The following is a 25,814-nucleotide window of genomic DNA, read 5'->3' on the forward strand; positions in this document are numbered from 1 at the left end:
AGAAACTATTAATAAAAAGTTCCAGGTTCCAGGACAACTTTAGATTAAACTCTCTGGCCATCAGAGCAGTCAGTCAATGTTCTTATTTGTGTCATGGGAACATGCCTTCCTTCCTGGAGCAATGTGAACTTGGATGACCATCTTTCAGACATGGGAAGTCAGTGCTGTTGAGTTGCTATGGAAGGTCGAACCAAAGACCGTTAAGGCCAAACTTCAACAAGTCAAGGTGTCACACAGACAAAATTCAGTTACCAGGAAGACTTAGGAAACAGGTGTTTTGAGGCTTGGCTTCTAGTTAATGCAAGGTTTATCAGGTAAATGTTTTTTTCTTAATATATTCATGCATCTCGGTCATTCTGTATGTTAAAATGTTTGACTTGTTTTTGATGACTGAACATTTACTATATTCTATAAATATCATTCTGAGCAAGAATTCTACCTATTTAATGTCAATTCTACCTATTTAATAATACAGATGTCAACAAGGAGGGCTTCCCTTGTGGCTCAGCTGGTAAAGAATCTGCATGCAATGCGGGCAACCCAGGTTCGATCCCTGGGTTGGGAAGATCCTCTGGAGAAGGAAATGGCAATCCACTCCAGTATTCTTGCCTGGAGAATCCCATGGACAGAGGAGCCTGGTGGGCTACAGTCCACGGGGTTGCAAAGAGTCGGACATGACTGAAATGACATGTCAGCAAGGACTTATCTGAATGTATACAATTACCAAATAAGCATTTGGAAGTTGATGTTTCAAATCAATGCCTGCTTTTATTTCCTAGTCACTTTCCCTTTTCCCCTCAAAATCAAGGAAAAATCTCAACCCGTGGTGCAGTAGGTGGGGGGGCTCCTAATTTTGTGATGGTGGGAGAGAGGCATTGTGGGGGCGATGGGTCAGAACAGGTTTCTGACAGCTTCTGTTTCATCAGGCTCAGTTTTCTCATGGGAGAACCACCTTATTTATATATTGTTTGGAAGAGTTTTTAAAAAAAACTGTCTTGTTATTACCCAGCCATAACCAGAAACGTGACTGAGTCATTTGCAGAGACGTGGATGACTCTAGAGACTGTCATACAGTGAAGAAAGTCAGACTGAGAAATACAAGTATCGTGTGTTAACTCGTGTGTGGAATCTAGAAACACAGTATAGATGATCTCATTTGCAAAACAGAAATAGAGACACAGATGTAGAGAGCAAACGTGCGGACACCAAGGAGGAGGTGGGACAGATGGGGAGACTGCGACTGACATACAAACATTATTGATCTCATATATAAAATAGACGACTACTGAGAACACAGCACAGGGAACTCTGTTCAGCGCTCTGTAATGACCTATATGGAAAAATAATCTAAAAAAGAGACGCTACACATACACATGGAACTGATTCATTTGCTGTACGACAGAAACTAACGCAATGTCGTAAAGCAACTAAACTCCAATAAAAATTAGTAAAAAAAAAAAAAAAAAAAAAGTAAATGTCCTGTTAATACGTGAGATTCTCAGGTCAGTAACTATGCAATTTCCCTTTGGTCTCTTCCAGAACTGGGCCTCTGAGGACAGTCCCCACAGGAAGGAACAAGGGCAGAGAGTTGTGCACGGTGACAGAGGCCTTAGGGTGGGAAGACAAGTGTGCAGCCAACTCTCAGCTCCCTTCCCTGCACTGGCCCCAGTGCCGCACCCCCCACCCCACACTCCACCTCGTATCAGGGGCCCAATCCCACTTGTTGAGTAAGTGTTTAATAGCGTTGCTTTTCTAGGGTTTCCTTTGGTGTTGGGAAATAGCTCTTGGTTAGGGTTAGGTCAATGGAGAAGTCAAATCTGAGTAAGGAAGATACGGACTCACGTTCAGATCAGTTTTACAGAGAACGAATCAGCAAGCTCAGTCACTAGATGAGTTGATGGATGTATTAGCACACGAGATTTATTTTTAACACAGCAAACATTTGATACAATTTCACAGGAAATGGATATTGAACAAAAATCCTGTCTACAACATGCACAGTGCCGTGCACGCAGACAGCACCGTATCCACAGGAATCTGGTGTGCAGAAGGGCTCGCCTCATTCTGAGGTCTTTCTGTGTTCACCTAATTAACAAGGCTGTGAACACACATGGTCAACAATGCAACAGGCCTTTATTCCACAAAACATTTATTTCATTTGCTCCCAAAGGTATATCTTTAGTTAGTATATTAGTATAATTTTAGTTAAAGAGGGTCTTGGGATACAATTCAACTTTAACTTTCTGGTCTTAAATATTTATCATTTGCCTGCTCACCTGATGGCAAGCAGAAAGAGCCAAATAAACACAATTTCTTTAAGCAGAGTTTAAAGCCAGGAGGGTATTCATCAGTGTTTAAAGATTATGTGAATTTAGCCAAGAACATTTTCTTTACCAGCAGAAAGAATCCCATCACTTAACTTGTAAACATGCCCGCCCCGTGGAGTCCTTCCCACTAGTAGCCAGGCGAACTTGGACTGGTCCTGGAAACTCCGCCGGCAGGGGGGCAGATTCAAGAGCCAGCCCGGCACTCAGGATCAGGAGTTCTGGAACCTGAAACTGTCTTTCTGAAAGACTACACTTTCCCCGAACAGTCTTCCAACATTTACAATTATACAATGGGGTTAATAAATCGTCTTGCAAAAATGTGATGTTTTATGTTGCCTCATCCTTTCTGCCAGAAAATGCTTGAAGCAAACGCACCACGTCGCTCCAATGTGAACTTGTCTCCTCTGCAGACAAGGCCTGGGCTGTTTGCACATGGACTTTAGGAAGCCCTGCACGTCCTCCTCAATGCACAAAACGTCTCTGACCTTCCCCGTAAGTGACAACAGACAGTGAACGTGAAAGGTGATATTTTAAAAATTCTGTATTCAATTATTCACAACGAAGGAGAGCCATTAAAATTATGAACATCTCTACATATGTTTCATGTATCGTACAGATATAAATATACTTTAAATGTATAGTTACATATCGACAAAAGTTTCTAGCCGCTCTAAGCTTGCAGGTAAAACAAAGATTTTGTAATGTAACACCTGTATATGCATATACATTGGCTGTTTGAATTATGAATTTATTTACAACTTGCCTAGTTTATCATAAATGATTATTGTTATATTATACAAACAGAAAAGATTTCTTTTAAATACAAAGACTGCAAATGAATACATGAAAAAATTACACACATGTACAATATTTATAATTTATAAATGCAAAGTTAAGATCTCTTTAAGTTATTGCACTTGTGCATTTTACAAAGTTTTTATATGTCAGATGTATAAAATGTTTGTAAATTTATAACTCATTAACTGTAATGAAATTGGATATTAACTCAAAATTCTTTCTCCTTCCAAAAGAGAGCCCACTAAAACTGTGGATACAGATCCATTGAGTCTAAAAATCAGCATTATTACGAGATTCATTGTATTTTTGATAGCCTGTAACCCATATGTCACTCCAGCAGCTTCCTGTCAGCAAGGAGATTACAGATGCCTTGGCTAAGTAGAGATAGAGAATCTTTTGTTCATAAGGACTTGTTAAAAACAAAAGTCACCTTTTCAGAAACAGTCAGGATACTGCATTTCTATAAATTTGGTAACTGTTTCACAGTGTTTTGGGCACGCACATTTTTTCCCATGGGTCACTGGGGTGGGCATGGTAAAATGTGGGGGCACTGTGTGGAAACCACTTCTGTGATGAAGTCTATGTCCGATGTTCACGCTGAGTGAATATATAGAATATACACCATACAACGGATCGTACGGAAGAGAACGTTCCCGTACATCATTTGCCTAGGATATTTGAGACATGACACAGGACTGGGAGCTAAAGAGAAAACAAAGGCTGCAATGCCCAAGAGAGGATGATATTTTTAGGTGGGCTAGGGTACGAGATAACACACTTTTAAAACTTAACTTGCCCTAGGAATGAAATCTTTCCACTTAAGTGTCAGAAAATGGACAGTTCCTCGGTAATATTAGCTGAAACTTGGCGTGTGTAGACCTACTTCTCTACTTGGTGGCTTGGACTGGCTGGAAGTTTCCGCCTGGGTCCTGGGGTAACACTGACCTTGCCCGGCAGACGCATGAGGGTCTGCGTGCTCTTAGAGTGGTCAGAGAAGAAAACGCTGAGAGTTTGGGCAAAGGCAGTGATGCTTATTTGGATTTCAAACGTGTTCCTTGGAAAACATGGACATCTTTAACTTTGTCCCACCTTTTAAATTTAGAACGAGAGCAGCATAGAAACTGTTTTCTTCCTTTTTTTTTTTTGCTATTTTTATCATCGCATAAATGTATCTAATGCTTCAATCAAAATACGCAGTAAAAAAAGAGAAAACAGAGTAAGCAGTGCATGGAGTATCACAGTTTAAACCTAAGTGTTTAAAGAAACTGGCAAAGTGTGTATCAGCATAAATACTTATGCAAAAGTAAAAAGACACCAGCCACGCGCTATAGACAAGCCTGGGGAAAGCGCCACGGCAGCAGACCTGGTTAGTTTACATTTAACAGTGATTTTAAATCATATTAACACTCGCAATTGAAGGGATACTTTAAAGCAAATAAACGAAAAGTTTTTAAAGAATGAAACCCTGAAGAAAACCAGTGAAGTGTAAAAGGCAAACACATTTGAAATACATAAAGATAGAAGTGAATTTCAAAATCTAAATCATGCATATGTACCTGAAAACCCCAACAAAATCACATCACAATCAGTGTCACAGTTCTTGGAAGTAAAAAAAAAAAAACTGAGTCTGAACAGTTCGTTGGTTATGGTCAGGAGGATACCTGAATAAAATGAAATAGAGTATAGAAGTCTCATAAGGAGAGAATGATCTTAATTAATTCAACTTGATAAAATTAACCATGGATGTATCCCTTGAAATGCTTTTAAGTATAGTCAAGCAAGAAAGCAAAACGACAAATATATGAAAGAAGAAGTAAAACTGCAGTATTAAAAATAAAGGCACAGACCAAGGCATGGTGAATCATTTAGTCTTACTAAGACTCAACCCTTTCTTTGGATTAAAAGACCAGCGACATAATACTAGAAACTAAATCTGCTAAATAATCCAAGAGGCTGAGGATTTATGCATCTATGTGTATTGTGTACAAGCATAACTAGTGTGCTTGAATATACCAAAAAAGCAAAATTTACTGAGGTTGATTCTATAAAATAAACGTAATATGTGAAAAGCATGCTAAGGAGAGGAAACCTACACTGAACAAGCCTTGTTCTGAAGTAGCTCTGCTTTTGTCGCTGTGGTAACAAGTCAGCGGCTCTGGGGTCGTCTGTACAGATGCTTTTCCACTGAGAGAAGAGTTGGGATGAAGGACAACTGTGTGTGAATAATTTAAAACTTGGTCTCTCCTCCAAGGCTGGCTTCTCACGTGCTTCTTGAAAATAACTAAAGCTGGGAAACGGATCACACAATTCCTGCCCTAGTGAAAGGGCTGTATTTGAGGATTCCTTTCCACATTAATTGCATTTAAGACTCTCCATTTAATTAAATCACAGCCAACTAGTAATTAACCAGATACTTGCATTTTTTAGAATTTTATTCCACTGTCCAAGTTCAGTATTTCATGTCGTCGTTAGCATGCATTTCCAAGAAAATTTCTAGGTAAAAAATATATTCACTATCTCTGGAAAGATAATGGAATAATTGCATTTGATGATAAAAACTGTTCTCTATTATAAATGAAAACCAATAAAAATTTTTGAAAATTAAATATTCAACATATACTCACAACTGGTTACCAAATTTATACTGAACAGGGAACTTGGGCCCAATATAAAATACCACCTTAATGAGAAACTCATCAAAACACTTCTCAATGACAACCATCTGTCCTTTAAAGAAAAGATTGGGGAAAAGACAAGATGGAACTCTAAAAGCGTGTCTGCTAAATAAATCTGCTGAGATACAAGATACTCCCAACGGCGTGTTTTCCACAACAGATTGTTAACTAAACACCGAGGCCCCTTTCATCTTAGGTGAGTCTATGATTCCCAAGTCGCTCTTACACATGATGGAAGCAGTATTAACAGTTTACCTTAGAATACAGTCCTTTGTTCAAACTTTGCTTCTATTATGACGATTCACAAGAAATTAACCAACCAATAAATCCACATACACTTCTTTGGGAAACTATTGTTCAAAGCACATGTCACATCATGTAACACACTTGGCTATGTCAAAATAAGACACTTTTCTCTAATAATCGGGTCAGAACAGCAACCTTAAATGCAAAAATAGCCAGAGGCTTCCCTCCCCAGGACTGCTCTTTCCAGGAGCAGAATTCACACATTCTTTTAAAATCTTTTTAATAACACAGCAGCCTTAAATAATAGTCCCTTCCCCCTAGCAATTCAGTCTCCAGGTTCAGTGAGATGGCCTAAGGCACTCTCCTGATTCACGTTAAATCTCTTGGGCCCAGTTTCAAACATTTGGATGTAGAAAGTTTGGATGTATGCAACATTTTAGAATTCAATTCTATGAATACACTAACGTGAAAGAGGGCTTTTTCTAGTCAGCTTTATATTAAACAATATACATTTTTCCACATGAAAAATCAGTTTTTGAAGAATGGGGCTGATTTGTACTTTTCAAAGATGTGTTTGCATCTCTCTCACTTATATATGTGTGTGCATATCTACACACATGTGTATGTCTATATGCATGTACATGTGTGCACAGCCGCACACATCCATGTGTGTGTGTGAAACTAGCCACAGTGGCATTCTGTTATTTCATTTTATATCATATTGTAAAATTATAACAGCAAATGGAGCTCCAAGTCAGGAAGAGGGCCACTTTTAGAAGCCCATAAGGAAACTGAACACAGCGTTAATTTTAAAATAAGAATGATGTTTATCTATAGCTAACTCTGCTACAGACCAACCATATCTTAGAAACATCCGATTTAATAATTTTTGCAAAAACCAAGCTCATATGAACAACAATGTATACAGTATTGGATATGTGAAATAATCTTTTAAAAAATTTATTTAATTAAGAGGAATGTTCCAGTTTCCTGCTACGAGGATGGTGGATAAGCCACTTGTTAGGGACAACTCAGGACTTCTGAGACTCTAATTCCTTCAGGTCAGGACCAGCAGCTAAAGAGGTTAAGCGTAACAGGCACCAGGAGTGACTGGCTTTGAATCCTTGCAGAAAGGGGGCTGACTAAATTTCGTATACTTCTTTCCAAACATTCACACTGTAGAGTAATATGAGCTTACCAAACTGATACAGAAGCAACTCTGCAGACACAGGGTTTTCTGTGGATGTCTGACCTTGAGTGGAGCAGAAAGGGCAGAGGTGGGCCCGGACACAGCTGTGTCCTCTGGCCTCCCTGCTGCGGGCACAGAGCTTCTGAAAGACCATCGGGAGGAGAGGGAAGGATGTGGGAGAGGAACGCAGCAGGCCAGAGTAAAGATCCCAGAAGGCTTAGGTTTTATGGTTTAATTGATTTTAAGAGAAATGTATGGTCTCTTAAATAACCTGTAGAATAAATCTTTCATTTTTGAATGTGAGTTTAAGATTTTGCAATGACATCAAGTGAAAACATAAAAGCATCATTATTAAAAATTCACACTTTACATCCATAAGACTTGTCCGTTGAAAAACATTTGTATGCCTTGCTTTTATTTTGTTTTTTGTGTAAAGGGTTTAGGAAATTTGCCAAGACTACAATAAAGGAAAAAAATTTTAAAAAATTCTCTTAACATCTTTAGAACTGATATTGGAGTTCTTAGATTTATTATGATGTATATCTGCATCTCTTCTCGAGAGGATAGAAAATCTACTTTCTTTAGTGTTAAATTTATGCATCTAAGCCCTTTATATAAATTTAAAGAGTACACTTTAGTCCACCTAACTTTTTTCAATTCACGAGGCTCTGACCCCAAGTCTGACTATTTCCATCAATGATTGCAGAAAGACACTTCTTGCTCTGTCAGCTCGATGCCACGGGCTGAGGCTGTCTGCCACGATCCACACTAACAACAACCAGGTCACACACGAACATCCACAAGCGCAACGTGTCAAAGCTCCTATTTATAGCCAACAACGTCAGAGCAGCACCGGCGTGGAAGCCAAAGTGCAGTGCCGCCTTAGCACCGTTTCCACCCTCACTAGAAAGATACAGCGGGAAAGTACCCCCTTCTCAGCGTCCGTCTCCATCAAGGCCTCCGCCTGGAAGCCCATCAGAAAGGCCGGGTCCCGAGTCAGGAGGCGTCTCTGGGCGGCGTCTCCGGGCGGCGCATCTCGGGGCCTGGCCAATCACCATCGAGGATGCGGCAGGAGGCCGGCAGGCAGCCACCTATCTGCTGGACGTGCTCACTCGATGGTCCTTCTTGAAGAGGTCTGCATCCCAGTTTAACAGGTGTAGGTTCCCCCCGAAAATAAAAGGAAGAAAAGTCAAAGAAGCAGGATGAGCATTTTCAGGTGGGACGGCCCAATGGGGGCCGTCAGTCATCGGTCTTCACGGGCAGCCTCTCTGGGGACCCCTCAGCCTCTGGCAGGTCCGGGATCCCCAGGGCGCTCTCCTCGCCCCGGATCACCTTCTCCCACTGGCTCAGGTTATTCCTGGAACGAGGAAGGCAGAGACAGGGGCCATTTCAGAAAAGGCTTCTGGACTCTGCCCCACACCACCCACAGTGTAACTTGGGCATAACTTAGCCTGCTGGCTTCTGGGTGTCACCCTGATCATATATAATATTCATTTAAAACACTGTAATATATTTTAGACGGCATATTAAAAAGCAGATGTTACTTTGCCAACAAAGGTCTGTCTAGTCAACGCTATGGTTTTTCCAGTAGTCATGTATGGATGTGAGAGTTGGACTATAAAGAAAGCTGAGCACCGAAGAATGGATGCTTTTGAACTGTGGTGTTGGAGAAGACTCTTGAGAGTCCCTTGGACTGCAAGGAGATCCAACCAGTCCATTCTAAAGGAGATCAGCCCTGGGATTTCTTTGGAAGGAATGATGCTGAAGCTGAAACTCCAGTACTTTGGCCACCTCATGCGAAGAGTTGACTCACTGGAAAAGACCCTGATGCTGGGAGGGATTGGGGGCAGGAGGAGAAGGGGACGGCAGAGGATGAGATGGTTGGATGGCATCACCAACTCAAGGGACACGGGTTTGAGTGAACTCGGAGTCGGTGATGGACAGGAAGGCCTGGTGTGCCGCAGTCCATGCTGTCACAGAGTCGGACATGACTGAGCAACTGAACCAACTGACTGGCTGATAAGGACTGTCCCCTTGACCCTGCACTTCAGTTCGGGGTCCTCAGGGGAGCCATACCCGCTGGAGCCGAGGCCCCATCCCACCAGCTTCAGGCTGTGGAGGCGAACACGCAGCCCATGCTCAGAGTTTCTGACTCAGTCAGGATTCACTGGGAGAGCGGACGGGACCATCAGGTCACACACAGGTGGAGAGGAAGGAAGGGGGCATCCATGACGACCCCCAGCCGGGCCTTTGCGTCCCGCGGGGCGGAAGTGTGTGCCCTGTGCAGGTCAGCTCCGCCCGTCACACACCGCATGCTGAACACCATGTCAGGAGTCCCGCCCGTCACACACCGCACGCTGAACACCATGTCAGGAGTCCCGCCCGTCACACACCGCACGCTGAACACCACGTCAGGCACTAAAAAGTCACCTCAAGTTACACCTGCTACGGACCTTTGAGATTTCCTTGTTAGGTGGTTGATTTGTGCTCCCCTGGCCTCTGGTCTCAAATGCACCCTCAGCTCCCCCAGCCCCCCAGTCTCTCTCAGGATCTGCAGCTCAAACATGAGGGCATCTTGGTCTCCTTCAACGGTGGAGCACTCCTGCTGCCTGACTGCCCCTGGCCCGCCCCGTCCAACCCCGCAGAGACCCCATCCACATCTCCGCCTTGATGGGATGTCAAAATCAGAAGGGAACCTTAGTGTCGGCAAGCACAGAATGCTAAGAGATCTTTGTACAAAGAAACCCCTAAAATATAACCTGAAAAATATAACGCTTTAGCTTCTGTACCATATCATCAGGTGTCATTTCCCCCAAACCTAAAGAGACTTCTTGGTATATTGGAAAAAAGACACACATTAACTTTGCTGTGTTTCCTTGGCTCAACAAAACATGCTGGGGTGTTCTGTTCATTGCCACAGGCGCAGAGAAGAAAGAGGACCACTTAAATAGGAGACAGCAGTGTCTTTGTTAAATCTTCTTGCATGTTAGTTTTATTTGTTTTCCTTAAAAAAAGCCCGTTCGTGAGTTTCAACAGCAGAGGACAGGGGAGCCCTAAAGCCTCTGATTGTGTCTGCAACCTTCCGGCCACAGGTCTGGTGCACCCACTCCAGCCCCCAGTGTGGTTCCGGCTGAGCGGTTACAAAAACAGTCCCCATACCCACTCTCCTGCAGAAAGCCAACACACAGCTGTTTGCTCATTGCCTGTCACCCTCCCCAGGGGAATTTCCTTTTCAGGTGAAATGAAATCTTAGAAAATTCCCAACGTTCTGAGCTGAGTTTAGCCCTTAAAAAGGATAATGAGAGCACACAGAGAAATCTGAACTAGAACAGGTCAGCTGGAGGCCTGCCTTTCTTTCGGGAAGAAAATGAAACTTAAGATCGCATTCAAGATCCCATCTCTACCCTTCAAACAGTAAACTGTGTGATTTAAACCGAGTCCCCTTCCAAACCAGCAGCTCAGAAAAGACATTATCGTCTTTTTAAAAACAGCATCAGCCAGGGGTCTGTGAGTCATAAAAAAAGAACACTTCCTGCTCCTTTTTGGTGAATGAACAACTTTGTGAACAAATACTCTTGACTTATACTTGTTACGTAGGCAAACACACAGCCCAGTTACTCTAAACTGCAGTGAAGACATCATGTCTAGATGGGGCAAAAAACGCTGCCCAGATTCTTATTCTTGACGGAAAAGCATCGAGGTGAAGCTGGTGTACATACCTGCAGGCCTTCAGGAGCGGTTCCGTGGCAGGGAAGATCTGGGTGAGGGTGGTGTAGCAGGGAATGGCCACGGCATTGTAGAACCCCAGCTGGCCCAGCACAGAAACGCAGACAAGAAACACGACGGCACGTTAGCAATTCTAGCAGCGCTGTCAAAATTCACCAAGTGAATTTTCTACTTCTCAAGCCTACCTGAAAATCTAAGCACTCTGGTTTTGCTAAGTAACATTTACCTCAGTGAACACTCCTGCAGGTGACCGTTTAAAATTCATTAAAATACGTTCACAATATAAAATATAAAAAATTTAAATCATAAAAAGAAGCTACTTTAAAGCCCAAGTACGGTATTCAGTGGGATTCTTATTATAGATCAGTTGTAATTCATGACCTATTCTTAGGAGTCTTTTACTAAATGGCAAAGAATAATTGCACAATAACCACAAGTCAGAAGCAATGTATTTGGTAAAATACTAGCTGATCGCAGAAATATCTTATTTAAAATTCACTAATACTATAAATGGATCTGGAATTTTGGCAAAAAAAATGCACTGCTCTTAATGGAATCACACGAGAACAAAGTCCACTTTCTGACGGCATTTTCAGTTCTCTTATCAAGAATCCCATTGGGGTCACTGCTCAACTGCCTCCAAGGAAAAGCTAATACTGTCAGCTTCCTCTCTTAACTACGTTACAAGATGAATTCCGAAAATTGAACAAATCAAATATAAAATGATGAAATTAAAAATAAGTGGAAGAAAATAAAGGTAAAGATATTCTCTCAGCATGGGACAGGACTCTTACAATGTCAAAGCAGGACTAAACCACAAAATACACTCTCAACAGGCATGGCACGTGCGTCGGTGCAAGCCAGACAGGGAAGGAAAGTGAGCCTCCTGTGGAGGAGCTGGCTAAGGAGTCGAGAAAAGTGCCCCTGAGCGAGAAGGATGAGCAAATCACACCTTCCCATGCTGCGCTGGTGCCCGCCAAGAGACGTAATTAACATCCTTATCGTGACGTCAGAAGATTGATAGTTTTAAAAGACCATCATCAAAGGAATGTATCACACCACAGGCGCATACATGCAAAGTTAAGAAGGCCCTAGAGCTCTCAAAGCATCAAAAATTAATGCAAAGTATGTTGTAAGACCTGAAAAGAAAATAATGAGTGCCAGTTTATAGTAAGACAAAACTCAAAATGTACTGAAACATGATTCATTATTTGTTAGGAAACGCAGACCTAACCAAACTCTATAATGTTATTCTCCAAAAAATATCTTTGTACATTTGATGAAAAAGTATTTTTTGTTTGCTAAAATATATTAACATTTCAACTTCATCCATCTCCTCTATTTCAAGTAAGAAAAGAAAGCCTGTAATTTACTGCAATTTTATCTGTAGAAAGAAGCGATGACAAGGCTAGTTATGAAGTCTTTAAATCTAGCTAGGACTTCCCAATCAAGGGGCATCTAAATGGAGCAGACTTCAGCGGGTTCCAGCTACCGTCAGCTGGCATGTGCTTCTTACCCCCATCCGCTGTCGACCACTGTGAACGACCACTTGACCACACAGCCCATACCTGGCCTTGCGGGACCTCATCCTTCTTGTCTCTGTCCATCATGGGAATGGGCTGTATCCCCAGTTTCTTCATTTCATCGCCCTGGGAGAAACGGGGGGAAACCAGGCTCTCTCAGTTTCACGCAGAGTTATAAAACGTTGGCATTAACGTGCTGTTCCCTCTGTTCATTAAGTTTTTCAAAATGAATAATATTTCTGGCTAACGACCACACAAATGTCAGAATAATAAAAATGTAATGTACTACTGTGGTTTTTTATCCTCACGTTCCTCTCCTGTGCTGAATTACCAGAAACCCAGCTATCACTTCTGCTTCATTTTGTAGAAGTTGGTGAAAGTTATACCAGAAGGACACGTGTCTGTGAGGAGGAACACACGTGTGTGTGTGTGAGGAGGAACACTTGTGTGTGAGAGGAGGAACACGTGTGTGTGAGAGGAGGAACACACATGTGTGAGGAGGAACACATGTGTGTGTGAGGAGGAACACGTGTGAGGAGGAACACACGCGTGTGTGAGGAGGAACACACGTGTGTGAGGAGGAACACACGCATGTGTGAGGAGGAACACGTGTGTGTGAGGAGGAACACGTGTGAGGAGGAACACGTGTGTGTGTGAGGAGGAACACGTGTGAGGAGGAACACACGCGTGTGTGAGGAGGAACACGCGTGTGTGAGGAGGAACACATGTGTGTGAGGAGGAACACGTGTGTGTGAGGAGGAACACTTGTGAGAGGAGGAACACACGTGTGTGTGAGGAGGAACACACATGTGTGAGGAGGAACACATGTGTGTGTGAGGAGGAACACACATGTGTGAGGAGGAACACAAGCGTGTGTGAGGAGGAACACGCGTGTGTGAGGAAGAACACGTGTGTGTGAGGAGGAACACACGTGTGTGAGGAGGAACACACGTGTGTGAGGAGGAACACGTGTGTGTGAGGAGGAACACACATGTGTGAGGAGGAACACACGTGTGTATGAGGAGGAACATGTGTGTGAGGAGGAACACACAGATGTGTGAGGAGGAACACACATGTGTGAGGAGGAACACGTGTGTGTGAGGAGGAACACACATGTGTGAGGAGGAACACACGCGTGTGTGAGGAGGAACACATGTGTGAGGAGGAACACGTGTGTGAGGAGGAACACACGCGTGTGTGAGGAGGAACACGTGTGTGTGAGGAGGAACACACACGTGTGAGGAGGAACACATGTGTGAGGAGGAACACACGCGTGTGTGAGGAGGAACACGTGTGAGGAGGAACACATGCGTGTGTGAGGAGGAACACACGCGTGTGTGAGGAGGAACACACGCGTGTGTGAGGAGGAACACACGCGTGTATGAGGAGGAACACATGTGTGTGTGAGGAGGAACACACATGTGTGAGGAGGAACACGTGTGTGTGTGAGGAGGAACACGTGTGAGGAGGAACACATGCGTGTGTGAGGAGGAACACACGTGTGTTTGAGGAGGAACACGTGTGTGAGGAGGAACACACGTGTGTGTGAGGAGGAACACAAGAGCAAGGATGAAATAACCTCACGGCCTTCACCTCACTCTTTCAGATGATTTTCTCACACGCACCGAGACAGATGAAGCCAGAGTTTAAAGAGGAATACTGACCCATCAAGAATAAAGAGCAGTCTGCTAAAACATGTCAGTAAAGACACAATATAACTGGCTAGAGATCAGCATGAAGGTTAAAATCATAGATGTTTACTGAAGATGTATAGTATCAGGGCCACTATAAATATTACGTCACTTGATCTTCATGAAATACTATGAGTTAGATATTATTATCCCCATTTTATAGATTTAAAAATTACCTTACTCTTTTTATTTCTTTTTTAAGGTTAAAGATTATTCAGTCCTTAGCATTTCTTAATTATTAATATTTTTGACTATTTTGTTGTGTTTGTTTTCAGAAATCTGAAGCATAAAGCATCCTGAGTTTGCTAAGACAGGGTCCTGGGACGAATGACCATAGCCCTCGTTAAGGATGATGTGTGAGCACAGGACCAGAACACTGTCTTAACTACGTAAAGTCACTGGAAGCGGTCTGCTCTGAGGTTACTGGTTTAAACATGAACTGCGCTAGTTCTCATACTTTCTTCTTCTCTGCCCTAAGGGAATGAAAATGACCAGGCCCCCTCAAGGATTTCACAAGCCCTGAGACATACAAAGATTTTAAATAAGCAGTGATTCGTATAGGCACCTAGCAACAAACACTGATGCGACGAGGAGAACACCTCACGGGACGGATGGCCCGTGCGTGCGTGTGGTCTGGGGTGTCGGGGCTGAGGGGGGAGGGCTGTGGGGGTATGGGGCGGGGGGCTCCAGGCGGATGGAACTGCACAGCACAGTCAGGGACCCAGGCCGCAGAGGGGCCGTGGGCTTGGCGCATCAAGCTCGCCACTTCTGTCTTCACCACAGCAAGAGGAGACAGGCGGTTGCCGGGAAACAGAACTTGTCCCGAAGCAGCAAGAGTGGCAGCTGGGGCTGAGATGGGTCAGAAAGCTGGCCCGAGGTGTCAGCATCAGCACTACGGTGGGATGTTCATCTCAGACAGCGTGACACCAAAGACCCCACACTCTTAGCTACTGTTACACTGATTCTAGAAGACAGGCAAGGAGCCCAGCTACATGCTGCAGTAATCCAGGCGAGAGCTGGTGAGGGTCTGACAGAAGGGAGAGGGTGGGGCGGGGAGGAGGGCAGCGTGGACTTCCATGAACATCTATGAAACCATGGCAAGGCTTGGGCACTACAGCTCTGCTTCCTCTCTGGGACGGTGAGGTCCTTGCAGATGGCATCTGTGAGCCTAACGGGAGCTCAGTCAATCTCTGTGCACCCCTTAACCAATGCTGTGCCTAACCACTGCACCCCTTAACCAATGCTGTGCCTAACCCCTGCACCGCTTAACCAACGAGGAATAGAAAGGGGAAATAAATCGACACGTTTGTCCCCTTTTGCTTCATGTTTTAGAATACAAATATAGTTGTTAAGGTATGAAGTATATCACTGCTAAATGAATCAAAGTGTCTGCAAAACAGTAAGGAAGCGTCAGACAAGCTTTCTTATGTGGTACGTATAGCATTAACTATGATCCTAGTATAGACACACACGCAAATTAAGCTGATTGTGATAATAAAGTCAAATATTACAGCTCAGACATGTACATTTAAAAACAATCTTGAGTCTGAGAGTAACTAGATTTTGACACACACACACACACACACACACAATAAAATTTTTTTTAAAAAGAAACATTCAAGAGGATGCATATACAAGGTGTATAGCTGAGCTACCAGGGAAGCTGGTATAGAAACAATACCTTCAGTATAATCAACCCAAGGCCTGTGGTCCTCACTCAATAAAAACTTCTTTGGTATTACTATTATGAGACAAAACCAACATCATAGACCATTTCTATTCATCATTACCTGGATGGTTTACTGTTTTTTTTTTGTTTTTTTTTTTACTTTTTATATCTGTTCTTCTATTGGATGAGATTTAAACTATGAGGTTTATGGTTTTTACCAAACTCTTTGTCCTCCAAATTTACCTTGACTTCTTCTACCCAAATGAGGTGCACAAACATTTTATAGTTTATTTTTCCATAAACTTATTTTTAATATGCAGGGATCTAAGTATCTGTGGGTTCATTTGAACAAGAGAATTATATCCTACTTATTCATGACCAACTCAGAGAGCAAACTGAGGAGCAAAGACACATTTCTGATAATTTAGATAATTCAGTCAAGAAAAGGTATTCATAAAAGCAATCTACATAGCTTTTCATATGTCAGGAATTCATGACTTCATGAATTAATTCCTGTGGAACTCATGATTTGCAGCTTAATTGACTGTTTGGCATATTCACAATTTAATCGCAGGTGTCTATGGTACATCATTAGTCCCTCAAATTTTCTGCTGCAGGCAAATACAGCCTGTGTGGGTCCCTCTTAATACTTTCTCTAGTGGCCATAAAAGGGATGACCACTGATCATTACTGAAGGGATGACAAGGATTGGCTATTAAATAAAGAAAACTGCTGCACTGCTGTTCAGGGAATCAGTTCCTGAACCGTTTCAGTGGAGATCAGGATTTACACACATATCCAAGTCGGACGCTCTGACTTTATACCTGTATGAAGGCTAAACAATAGGGTTTTTTAAGGTACTACTAGGCAATGGCACCCCACTCCAGTACTCTTGCCTAAAAATCCCATGGACAGAGGAGCCTGATAGGCTGCAGTCCATGGGGTCGCTAAGAGTCGGACACGACTGAGCGACTTCACTTTCACTTTTCACTTTCCTGCACTGGAGAAGGAAATGGCAACCCACTCCAGTGTTCTTGCCTGGAGAATCCCAGGGACGGGGGAGCCTGGTGGGCTGCCGTCTATGGGGTCGCACAGAGTCGGACACGACTGAAGCGACTTAGCAGCAGCAGCAGCAACGTGAGCAGCTACTGTTACTACATTATCCCTGTATTTAATATCCCCTCAATTTTTCCTCACTTCTTGACATCGTCTGCGTTCATATGAAACCCCAGGACGTACCTCCGCCCAGAATTCTGCATATATGTCGTTGGCCGTCAGTCTCGTCACTGGCCACAGCTTTGTCACAGAACAAAGATCACAGGCGGTCATCATCAAACCGATGACACGGTCTCTAGAACACAACGAGACAAGACTGGTCACCGCAGCGTTTGCACAGGTATGAGAACAGCTAGGAAGACTTCCGCAGTTTCAGGACCAAGCTCGGCTTCAGGCTGGCACTGCTGCATGCAGCGGGGAGGAAAGATAGCTTTTCAGAGCAGATGCAGCTGAAAGGAGAGAAAGGACACAGTTAAGGGATGGTGTCGCTTTAATCGTGAGAACACCGGTCACTGCTCTCCCTAGTTCCATGAAGAGTGCATACTCTGCTCCTGCTTCCTGCTGAAATATGTCATGCTGGCCTGGCCCTGACACCTTCTAAATCCCTGGTATACCTGACTGCCACAAACCAGATTTTGAATTTCATGGAATTGTGAAACTTTAGAGTGGAAAGAAACCTTGTGGGGGGTGGGGGGTGGGGAGCCTATCCAATCCTTTCACTTTACAGAAGGAGAATGTGAGACACAAATGAGTGCAACGATGTCTTCGAGGTGTAGACAGCCCAGGGCCGGCCAGAGGACTCAGATTCCCAGAGGCTCTCTCACTGCCTCACCTGCAGAGAAGGGCAGGGTCGCCCACTGCTGTACAGACTCTACATCCCCAAGGAAAGGAGGTTGTTTTTCCTCAATTGCTTTGCACTCACCACCATGTGTTCTAGGTCCCACCCCCCAAATATGGTTCATTCAGTCCTTCCTCTAGAGGACAAGTAAAAATTGCCTAAAAGTATTTAAACATACCCACCCCCTGTATAATTGTAATGGATTTGGTCTAATGACATGGGGTCACCCTATATGAAGACTACACTTAAGTGTGGCACTACACGCTAGCTATTAAGAGCTTTTAATATACTGACTTAAACTTTTACAAAGCAAACTGCATAATGATAGAAGGCAAATTATGGAGAAAGACACAAAACTTCGTAACAAGCGAGAAGATGTTGCCATTGCCCCTCCCACCTAAACTCCAGAGTCTGAGGGCTCCGCTGCTGCTCAAGGGCGTCGGTCTTCCTGGAGGGGTGCAGACAGACCCCATCTGTGGGCAAGGGCTGCCCTGGGGCCTGAGCCTGTCGACCAAGGCTCGCAGCAGAGCAAGAGGCTTGGCTGGAGCTTCTGATTTAGGGGTGCTCCCTCAAGCAAAGATTCCTGGATCTCTGGGAGACCCTGCTTTGTCTATTACCCATGTTTTGGTGCCAAGCACTTGTGAGGTTTTGCATTAATACTTTCCATCAGCCAATTTCTTTCAGCCCATTAGCCAGGTGGCTCAGTGGTAATGAATCCACCTGCCAATGCAGGGGATACGAGAGACATGGGTTCGATCCCTGGGTGGGGAAGATCTCTGGAGAAGGAAATGGCAGCCCACTCCAGTATTCTTGCCTGAGAAATCCCATGGACAGCGGAGTCTGTCGGGCTACAGTCCAAAGGGTTGCAAAGAGTTGGACATGACTGAGCGACTGAGCACAGCATTAGTAATCTCTTCTACAACCTTACTTTTCATAAGGACAAGTGGGTACCGTGTATCTAACAGGCAGTCTAGATGACTTTAAAAATGTCACTGAGACTTAAAACGTGTACTCACCCTGTGACCCCAAAATGGATGTCATGTGAAGATATAAACCCCTTAAAATGATCAGAAAGCCCACGTTTTCTTGCTGAGGTGGTTTCCTAAGCACTTTGCGGTTTACAGGAAGAATATTTATTTCTGGATTTGGGCTTCTAAAGCAATGACTGTATTTTCTGTTTGCATAACAGGCCAGTTCATTTAAACAGAAACAGAACATGAAAAATACTATTATTATTTTGTTAACAATAATAATAATAAAAATAATAATAATTATTTCATGAGACTTAAATAATTCAGTCTCATTCAATCTACATTCACACAAAAGAATCAGCACTCATTTCTTTTGGATAAATATTGCAATAAGCTTCATCTCAAGAAAGATTTCTTATCTCATAAATCTAAGGAAAAAATGTTAACATAAATGGGCACTAGAAAGCATGTGAACCAGTTCTCTCCCTGGATATGACTCCATAGGCAGCATCCTTACCATTAGGGTTGAAAGGATAATAACCTACTTATCATTCAGACTTCACTGTCAAAAGTACTTAGAAAAAAAAATTTACCAGTATTTTACTGTTAACCAAACAAATAAAAACAAGACAGATAAGATCTGTATTAAATGCCTTTAAAAAAAAATTTTTTTTTTTTTTTACTGTTAATGACAAATTAATTGGATAGTGATGGTTTCCTGGAAATATTAACCTGAATCGGAATTGTGTTATTTCTGTCTATGAATGGGATATAGGCCTAACTGGTGACTCACTCACTTCAGTTGCTCAGTCGTGTCTGACTCTTTGTGACCCCATGGACTGCAGCATGGAGACCTAATTCATACTGCATTCTGATAGCCAACTCTGAAAGGGATGGAGTTTATGCCAACTGTGCTCTTGGCATGACCTTGCCTGTCCTCCTCACTAAGAACACTGCAGTGAGAGCCCGGTACGTGACGCCTCTACTACTGACGGTTCTCAGGAGGGTAGCTTCGGGGGGTGGGGGGGTGGTGCAGTTCACCACATTCATTTATTCCAAAAAGTTCTGAAGGCCTGTATGTGTCAGACACGGTTCTAGAAATGAGTAAAATAAGCCCTGCTCAGAAGAATTGATGCTTTTGAATTGTGGTGTTGGAGAAGACTCTCGAGAGTCCCTTGGACTGCAAGGAGATCCAACCGGTCCATCCTAGAGGAAATCAGTCCTGGGTGTTCACTGAAAGCTGAAACTCCAATATTTTGGCCACCTGATGCGAAGAGCTGACTCATTTGAAAAGACCCTGATGTTGGGAAAGACTGAAGGCAGGAGGAGAAGGGGACGACAGAGGATGAGATGGTTAGATGCCACCACTGACTCAAGGGACATGAGTTTGGGTAAACTCCGGGAGTTGGTGATGGACAGGGAGGCCTGGCATGCTGCGGTTCTTGGGGTTGCAAAGAGTCGGACACAACTGAGTGACTGAACTGAACTGAACTTGTAGGAGTAATCTTCTAGTGGGGAAAAGCAGAAGGTAAGAGAAAATTTTCATTCAATGAGTCTATAGAAAAATACTTCAAAGGAGGCAAACATATGAAGATGAGTGAGAGTCCAGTGGCGCTGACAATGTGCAAGTCCTAACTCGGGAATAAGCGCTGAGTGGTTGCGGAGCAGCAGGAAAGCCAGTCCGCAGAAACGCAGCAGGGAGGTGGGGCGTGGGCTGCTTGCTGCTGAGTCTGGAGACAGACGGGAACATTCTGACCGCAAGCACCTGGAGGCTGAGGGTACAAGCGTGACCTGCCACGTTTTCAGAGAGGCCCCTCAGAAGTGCTCAGCGGAGGACGGGCTGAAGACCTGTGTGGGGGAGGCTGCTGAGAAAGCCTGCAGGAGAACACCGGCATCCAGAGGGGCGGGCACAGCGGTGTGAACAGAGGCGACGGCAGAGGCCCCTGGACTGCAGAGACCCAACCAGTGCATCCTAGAGGAGATCAGCCCCGAATATCCGCTGGAAGAACTGATGCTGAAGCTGAAGCTCCAATCCTTTGGCCACCTGATGCAAAGAGCCAACTTATTGGAAAAGACCCTGATGCTGGGGAAGACTGAAGGCAGGAGGAGAAGGGGACGACAGAGGATGAGATGGCTGGATGGCATCACTGACTCAACCAACAAGAGTTTGAGTAAGCTCAGGGAGAAGGTGAAGGACAGGGAAGCCTGACGTGCTACAGTCCATGGGGTTGGACACGACTTAGCGACTGAACTACAAGTGGAGACAAAGAAAGTAGGAGGAACGTTAGAGGCAGTGCATGAGTATTCAGTCGTGTCCGACTCTCTGTGCCCCACGGACTGCAGCCGCCAGACTCCTGTATCCGTGGAATTTTCCAGTCAAGAACACTGGAGTGGGCTGCCATTTCCTACTCCAATTTTGAGGAAACTCTATAGTGTTGTCTATCATGGTTGTAGTGATTTACATTTCCACCAACAGTGCAGCAGAAACTAACACATTTTAAATCAACTACATGGCAATAAAATTTAAAAAAAATCTTTTTTTAAAAGCCAAGGAACAGAGAGTCCTAAAGGAAGCAGCGATTGAAAGTCTCAACTACGCTGATGACAAGACACACTTTAAACACAAAGATGCAGGCAGTGTGGCAGAAAAGGGCTGGAAAAAACACTGCCGTTAAGCGACCACAGTCACAGGAAACCAGCCCCTCTCACCACATGGGCCACAGCCTCGTCTCACTCAGCGAAGCTATGAGCCATGGCCTGTAGGGCCACCTGAGACAGACGGGTCACGGCGGAGAGTTCTGACAAAACGGGGTCCACGGGAGAAGGGAATGGCAAACCACTTCAGTATTCCTGCCTTGAGAACCCCATGAAACCACGGGGTCGCAAAGAGTCGGACACGACTGAGCCACTGAACTGAACTGAAGCAAGCACGGGAAGGCTGGTGTGGCTACGAGACACAGAAAACTTTAAGGCGAGAGGTACCATCAGGATGAAAGAGACCTTCATAGTGACACAAGGCTCAGTCGTGGAGAAGACAAAAGAAATACACAGATGTCTAGGCACCTAATGAAGTTTCTAAACACATGAAGCAAAACTGAGAAATATATCAAATTCATAACTTTTTAAATACTGGAAACTGTATTTCCATTAAAAATGGGAAAAATACATTCACAAGTGATAAAATCTATGATATGACCAGAATAATTTTACTAACAAAAAGTGATAGGATCTGTGCAAACAAACCATATAAAATATTATTCAAGACTAAAAAGTCACAGCAATGCTCTTGGATAAGAAGCCAATATACTCTCATTTACAAGTGAAGAGATAAATGCAATAGAGCTGCAATTAAAATCCCAAGGTGGATATTTTTAATTGAAAACAAACCTGATTGATGGAATGTTCTTTTTGTTTATAAGTATTCACTATGAAGAGGATAAAGGGTCAATATGTGTGTAATTTATACGGAAATGGCACAGTGAAAAATAGGCAAAAAGTATTTTAAAATGTTAATAATTCTTGAATGTGGGTATTAGTATATATTTCAGCATAATTTCTACCATTCTTAAGTTTGAAATTTTTCTTATAAAAATATAAAAATTAATTTATTAAGTACCAATTTCCATGAAATTTTTGGAAAGCAAATGAAAGATGAAAATTATCTTGCCAGGTATGTATGATAAATTTTAACATAGTTACAACAGTCAAAATAGTATGACCACAGTTGAGGATTAACATTTAAATGGCTTAAGGAGTCAAAAGAAGTATTCTAGTCTATGTGAAAACTTCAATTCAATGGAAAAGAACAGATTGTTAATTGAATGATATTGATTCAACTCATCAGAAAGAAATAAAGTTTTGTTCATAAAAATGTAATTTCAGAAGCATTAAGATCTAATTACAAAAATATGCAAAGAAAAATTCAAGCACAGTTTACACTCCTTTGAGGATAGGGGAGGCCTTCGTAAGCAAGACAGGAAGCCGGATTTGAAAAAAACAAATGACAGATTTGGACTCAAGAAATTTAATTTCTTTGCAGTTAAAATACGAATAAAATTTTTGAAAGACACTTAAAAGAAAATGTAACATGACAGAGAAAATCTTAACATCCTTAACAAAAATTAGAATGCGAACTGATTTGTGAAAAATTGTAAAGAATCCAACAAAGAAAATACACAAATTGTGAACAAACAGAGGTAGGAACAACAGTCAACAAACATGGAAAGGTCTGGAATGCAGGCATCTATCAGAGAATGGCGTATTCAAAGAGAAACGGCTTTTAGCCTATGTTAGAAGAAGTGTAAATTTCTACAGTTCTTTTAGAAAATTTAATTTTCTTTTAGAAACTTTTCTAATACCATATGTGATATGACATATATATTTATAAAGGACAGCAGATAAGAGAGTTGGTTACAGAATTAATAACAGTGCAAAATTCCAGAAACATTTGATTAATAGAAAGAAGGTTTAATGAGCCAACCCCAGAGACTGAGGAAGCTTTACGATCACGTTTTTGTTTAAAAATATAGGCTCGTGCACAAACACACAGCCGTGAATACACACAGGGGAAGGCATGGGCTGGTACCACACCAAGCCCGCTATTAGCTGTGGACCGCAGACAGAAGCAGGGCTTCTCATCCATGCTGTGCGGATACGGCAGTAACGCTATCAGTTCTACAGGGCCATTCTGTATCAGGGCTTGAGCAGGAGTGTTCTGGTATCTGCAGGGGTCAGGGAACGAATGCCTCCCCCACCGACGCACTGACGGACGGCTCTATTATTGCTTTTCTTGTATATGGCTGCACTCTTTAAACTGTTAAAACAAATATGCATTATCTTTAAAGTTACTAATCACTCCGAAATTATTCAGTCATCATAACTGTACAGTAAACACCACTAACGTGGATACATGCATGATGCACCAAGCATAGTATCATTTGCAATTACGTTTTTAAAATTTTCTATTTCATAATAATATTATTATCATAATCATTTTGCTAAAAACATGTGCAAGAAACTTGATCCTACTTACACAGCTCTTCTTTGTAACCTAAAGACAATGAAGACACAGAGTTTTCAGCAACTTGAAGGATGCCGTAATGTCGGGCATATTTCTCCAATCTTATAATTGCCATAAGAGAGAGAACTGTGAATAAACACCTGTTCCTACAGGTCTTGGCACAAGAACTACACATGAAATCTGCCAGAGGCAGAGACATATGAAGAACTGCAAATTGCTTGGCACCCCTCAGGCTGCAGGCGGAGGAGTGGGCATCTGTGTGACACGGACGCTCCCACCATCCTGAGAGGCTCCCGGCAACACGCCCAGACGACTCTGTGAAACTAAGACTCTCTAAGAAATTAAGCATTTCTTTTCCTCAAAGTGACTCCCCGTAAAACGTTTGATGATCATATTCTTGAGGAGATTAGGTTTATTATGCATCTGTCTGTAGTTATTTGTAAACATAAAGTTTTGTGTTTGGGACCCCTGAGCAAATTGCTTCTAAAAACTAAAAGTAGATTCCTCTGGAAAGAAACGTTAGGACCAGTACCTTAATGGATCACAGAGTAGGGCACACAAAGCACCTGAATAAAGAGTGGATTCAAGTTCAGCAAGACTGGAATGAACTGATAAGCAAGTGTTCCCAGGTCTAAAGATGTATCACTTGAGATGGACTTGGTCAGATATGCACCCTGCAACAGCAAAGTCCTAGAAAGAGAAGCTGGCCAGGGCAAGAGGCGTTTTAGCCAACGGACTGAGACCTAACGGACAGACGGGTGGACAGACTCACAAAGAAAAGACCTGATGCATTCCTGAATCCAGCAGGCAAGTCACACCTTCTCAGAAAAAAAGGAATCAAGCCACCTCAGCCTGATGCCACTGGAGCATTTAAGGACCCTCATTCTCTCTGTTTTGACTCCACGTTCAAACAGACTCTGGATGGCCACTCAGCTTCCTAAGATTGTGACCACACTGAGTACCAATGTTCTGACGTGTGCAGCTACAACACACGTTTGCAGATTAGTAACATGGAACGCAAGTCTTACACATCAGTCACACTGGCTTGGCGAATAGGATTTGGATTCTGATGAATCCATTTCTGTTTGCTTCTGAGTCTGAGAGGTCAATGACCAAATGCTGGATTGTGATAAATCTGAGGAGAGGCATCTTGCAAAATGAGTTCCCTTTGACAGTACCCACTCCTATGCGACCAGTGTAAATTCCAATTGGTAGTTTAGTTATCTTCACAACACACTGTCAGCGATCTTGTCAAGCAATGAAATATCCAAAGTAAATATAAAATGCACATAAAAAAAAAAAAAACACAAAAATTCCATTTACATTTCTGTTTTCAAATATAAATTTGAAATTACGCTTTTGTTTTATAATATACATTTATTCCAAATAGCACTGCCTGGGCTACTGAACTTTCAGAAGCGCTTTTTACCTATGTGATTGGTTATTAAGGTTCAGCGACCCGGTCTGGTACATCTCTTCCAGCTGCTTCCGGTTCCCGAAGTACAGAGCGAGGTCCGTGGCGATGATGGCTTTGCGGATGATCTCAAGCACCTGCTCATATTCGCTGGAGCTCAGGGTGGAGAAGATGTTGTGCCCTTCCAACTAGGGGAAGACACAAGCAAACACACATAAGCACAAACACCCACACGCCGACAGCAAGCACCGGCTCCCATCTCGCGACACAGGCGGTGCCAGGAAACAACAGTTGGTTGTCGTTTAGGTCACGAACAGAATCTGCCTGCAATGCAGACCCGGGTTTGATCCTCTGGACAAGGAAATGGCAACTCACCCCAGTAAACTTGCCTGGAGAATTCCATGGACAGAGAAGCCTGATGGGCTACAGTCCATGGGGTCACAAAGAGTCAGATACGACTGAGCGACTAACACTTTCAGGACACATTTGGGTGGAATAAAAGGACAGTTTGAAATGACCAATGAAATCAGTGTTTTGGTTTCTCCTTATGATACAACAATGAAGCTACCACTTAAATGAACTATTTAAACCACATAACATTTCCCACCACAGAATTCCAGCAATTTAAATATATACCTAGTTTGGAGATATTTCCAGTAAGTAATTAAAGG

The 25,814-nt window shown here is 43.1% G+C and overlaps 1 protein-coding gene across 2 annotated transcripts in view; it reads right to left on the reverse strand.

Annotated features, from left to right (window-relative positions):
• Positions 1-4,249: 4,249 nt before the first annotated feature.
• The window catches only part of PDE10A (phosphodiesterase 10A), a 267,312-nt gene continuing 245,747 nt past the window's right edge, over positions 4,250-25,814 (reverse strand). For both annotated transcript variants that reach the window (XM_070377011.1, XM_070377012.1), the window contains exons 18-22: positions 25,159-25,331; positions 17,084-17,195; positions 12,530-12,610; positions 10,955-11,043; positions 4,250-8,592 (exon numbers count right to left, since the gene is read on the reverse strand). In XM_070377011.1, coding sequence (XP_070233112.1) covers positions 8,475-8,592; positions 10,955-11,043; positions 12,530-12,610; positions 17,084-17,195; positions 25,159-25,331 — 573 coding nt within the window. In that variant the 3' untranslated portion in view covers positions 4,250-8,474. The remainder of the gene's footprint in view (positions 8,593-10,954; positions 11,044-12,529; positions 12,611-17,083; positions 17,196-25,158; positions 25,332-25,814) is intronic.

Source organism: Bos mutus, chromosome 9, assembly GCF_027580195.1.
Source record: "Bos mutus isolate GX-2022 chromosome 9, NWIPB_WYAK_1.1, whole genome shotgun sequence".
NCBI lineage: Eukaryota > Metazoa > Chordata > Mammalia > Artiodactyla > Bovidae > Bos > Bos mutus.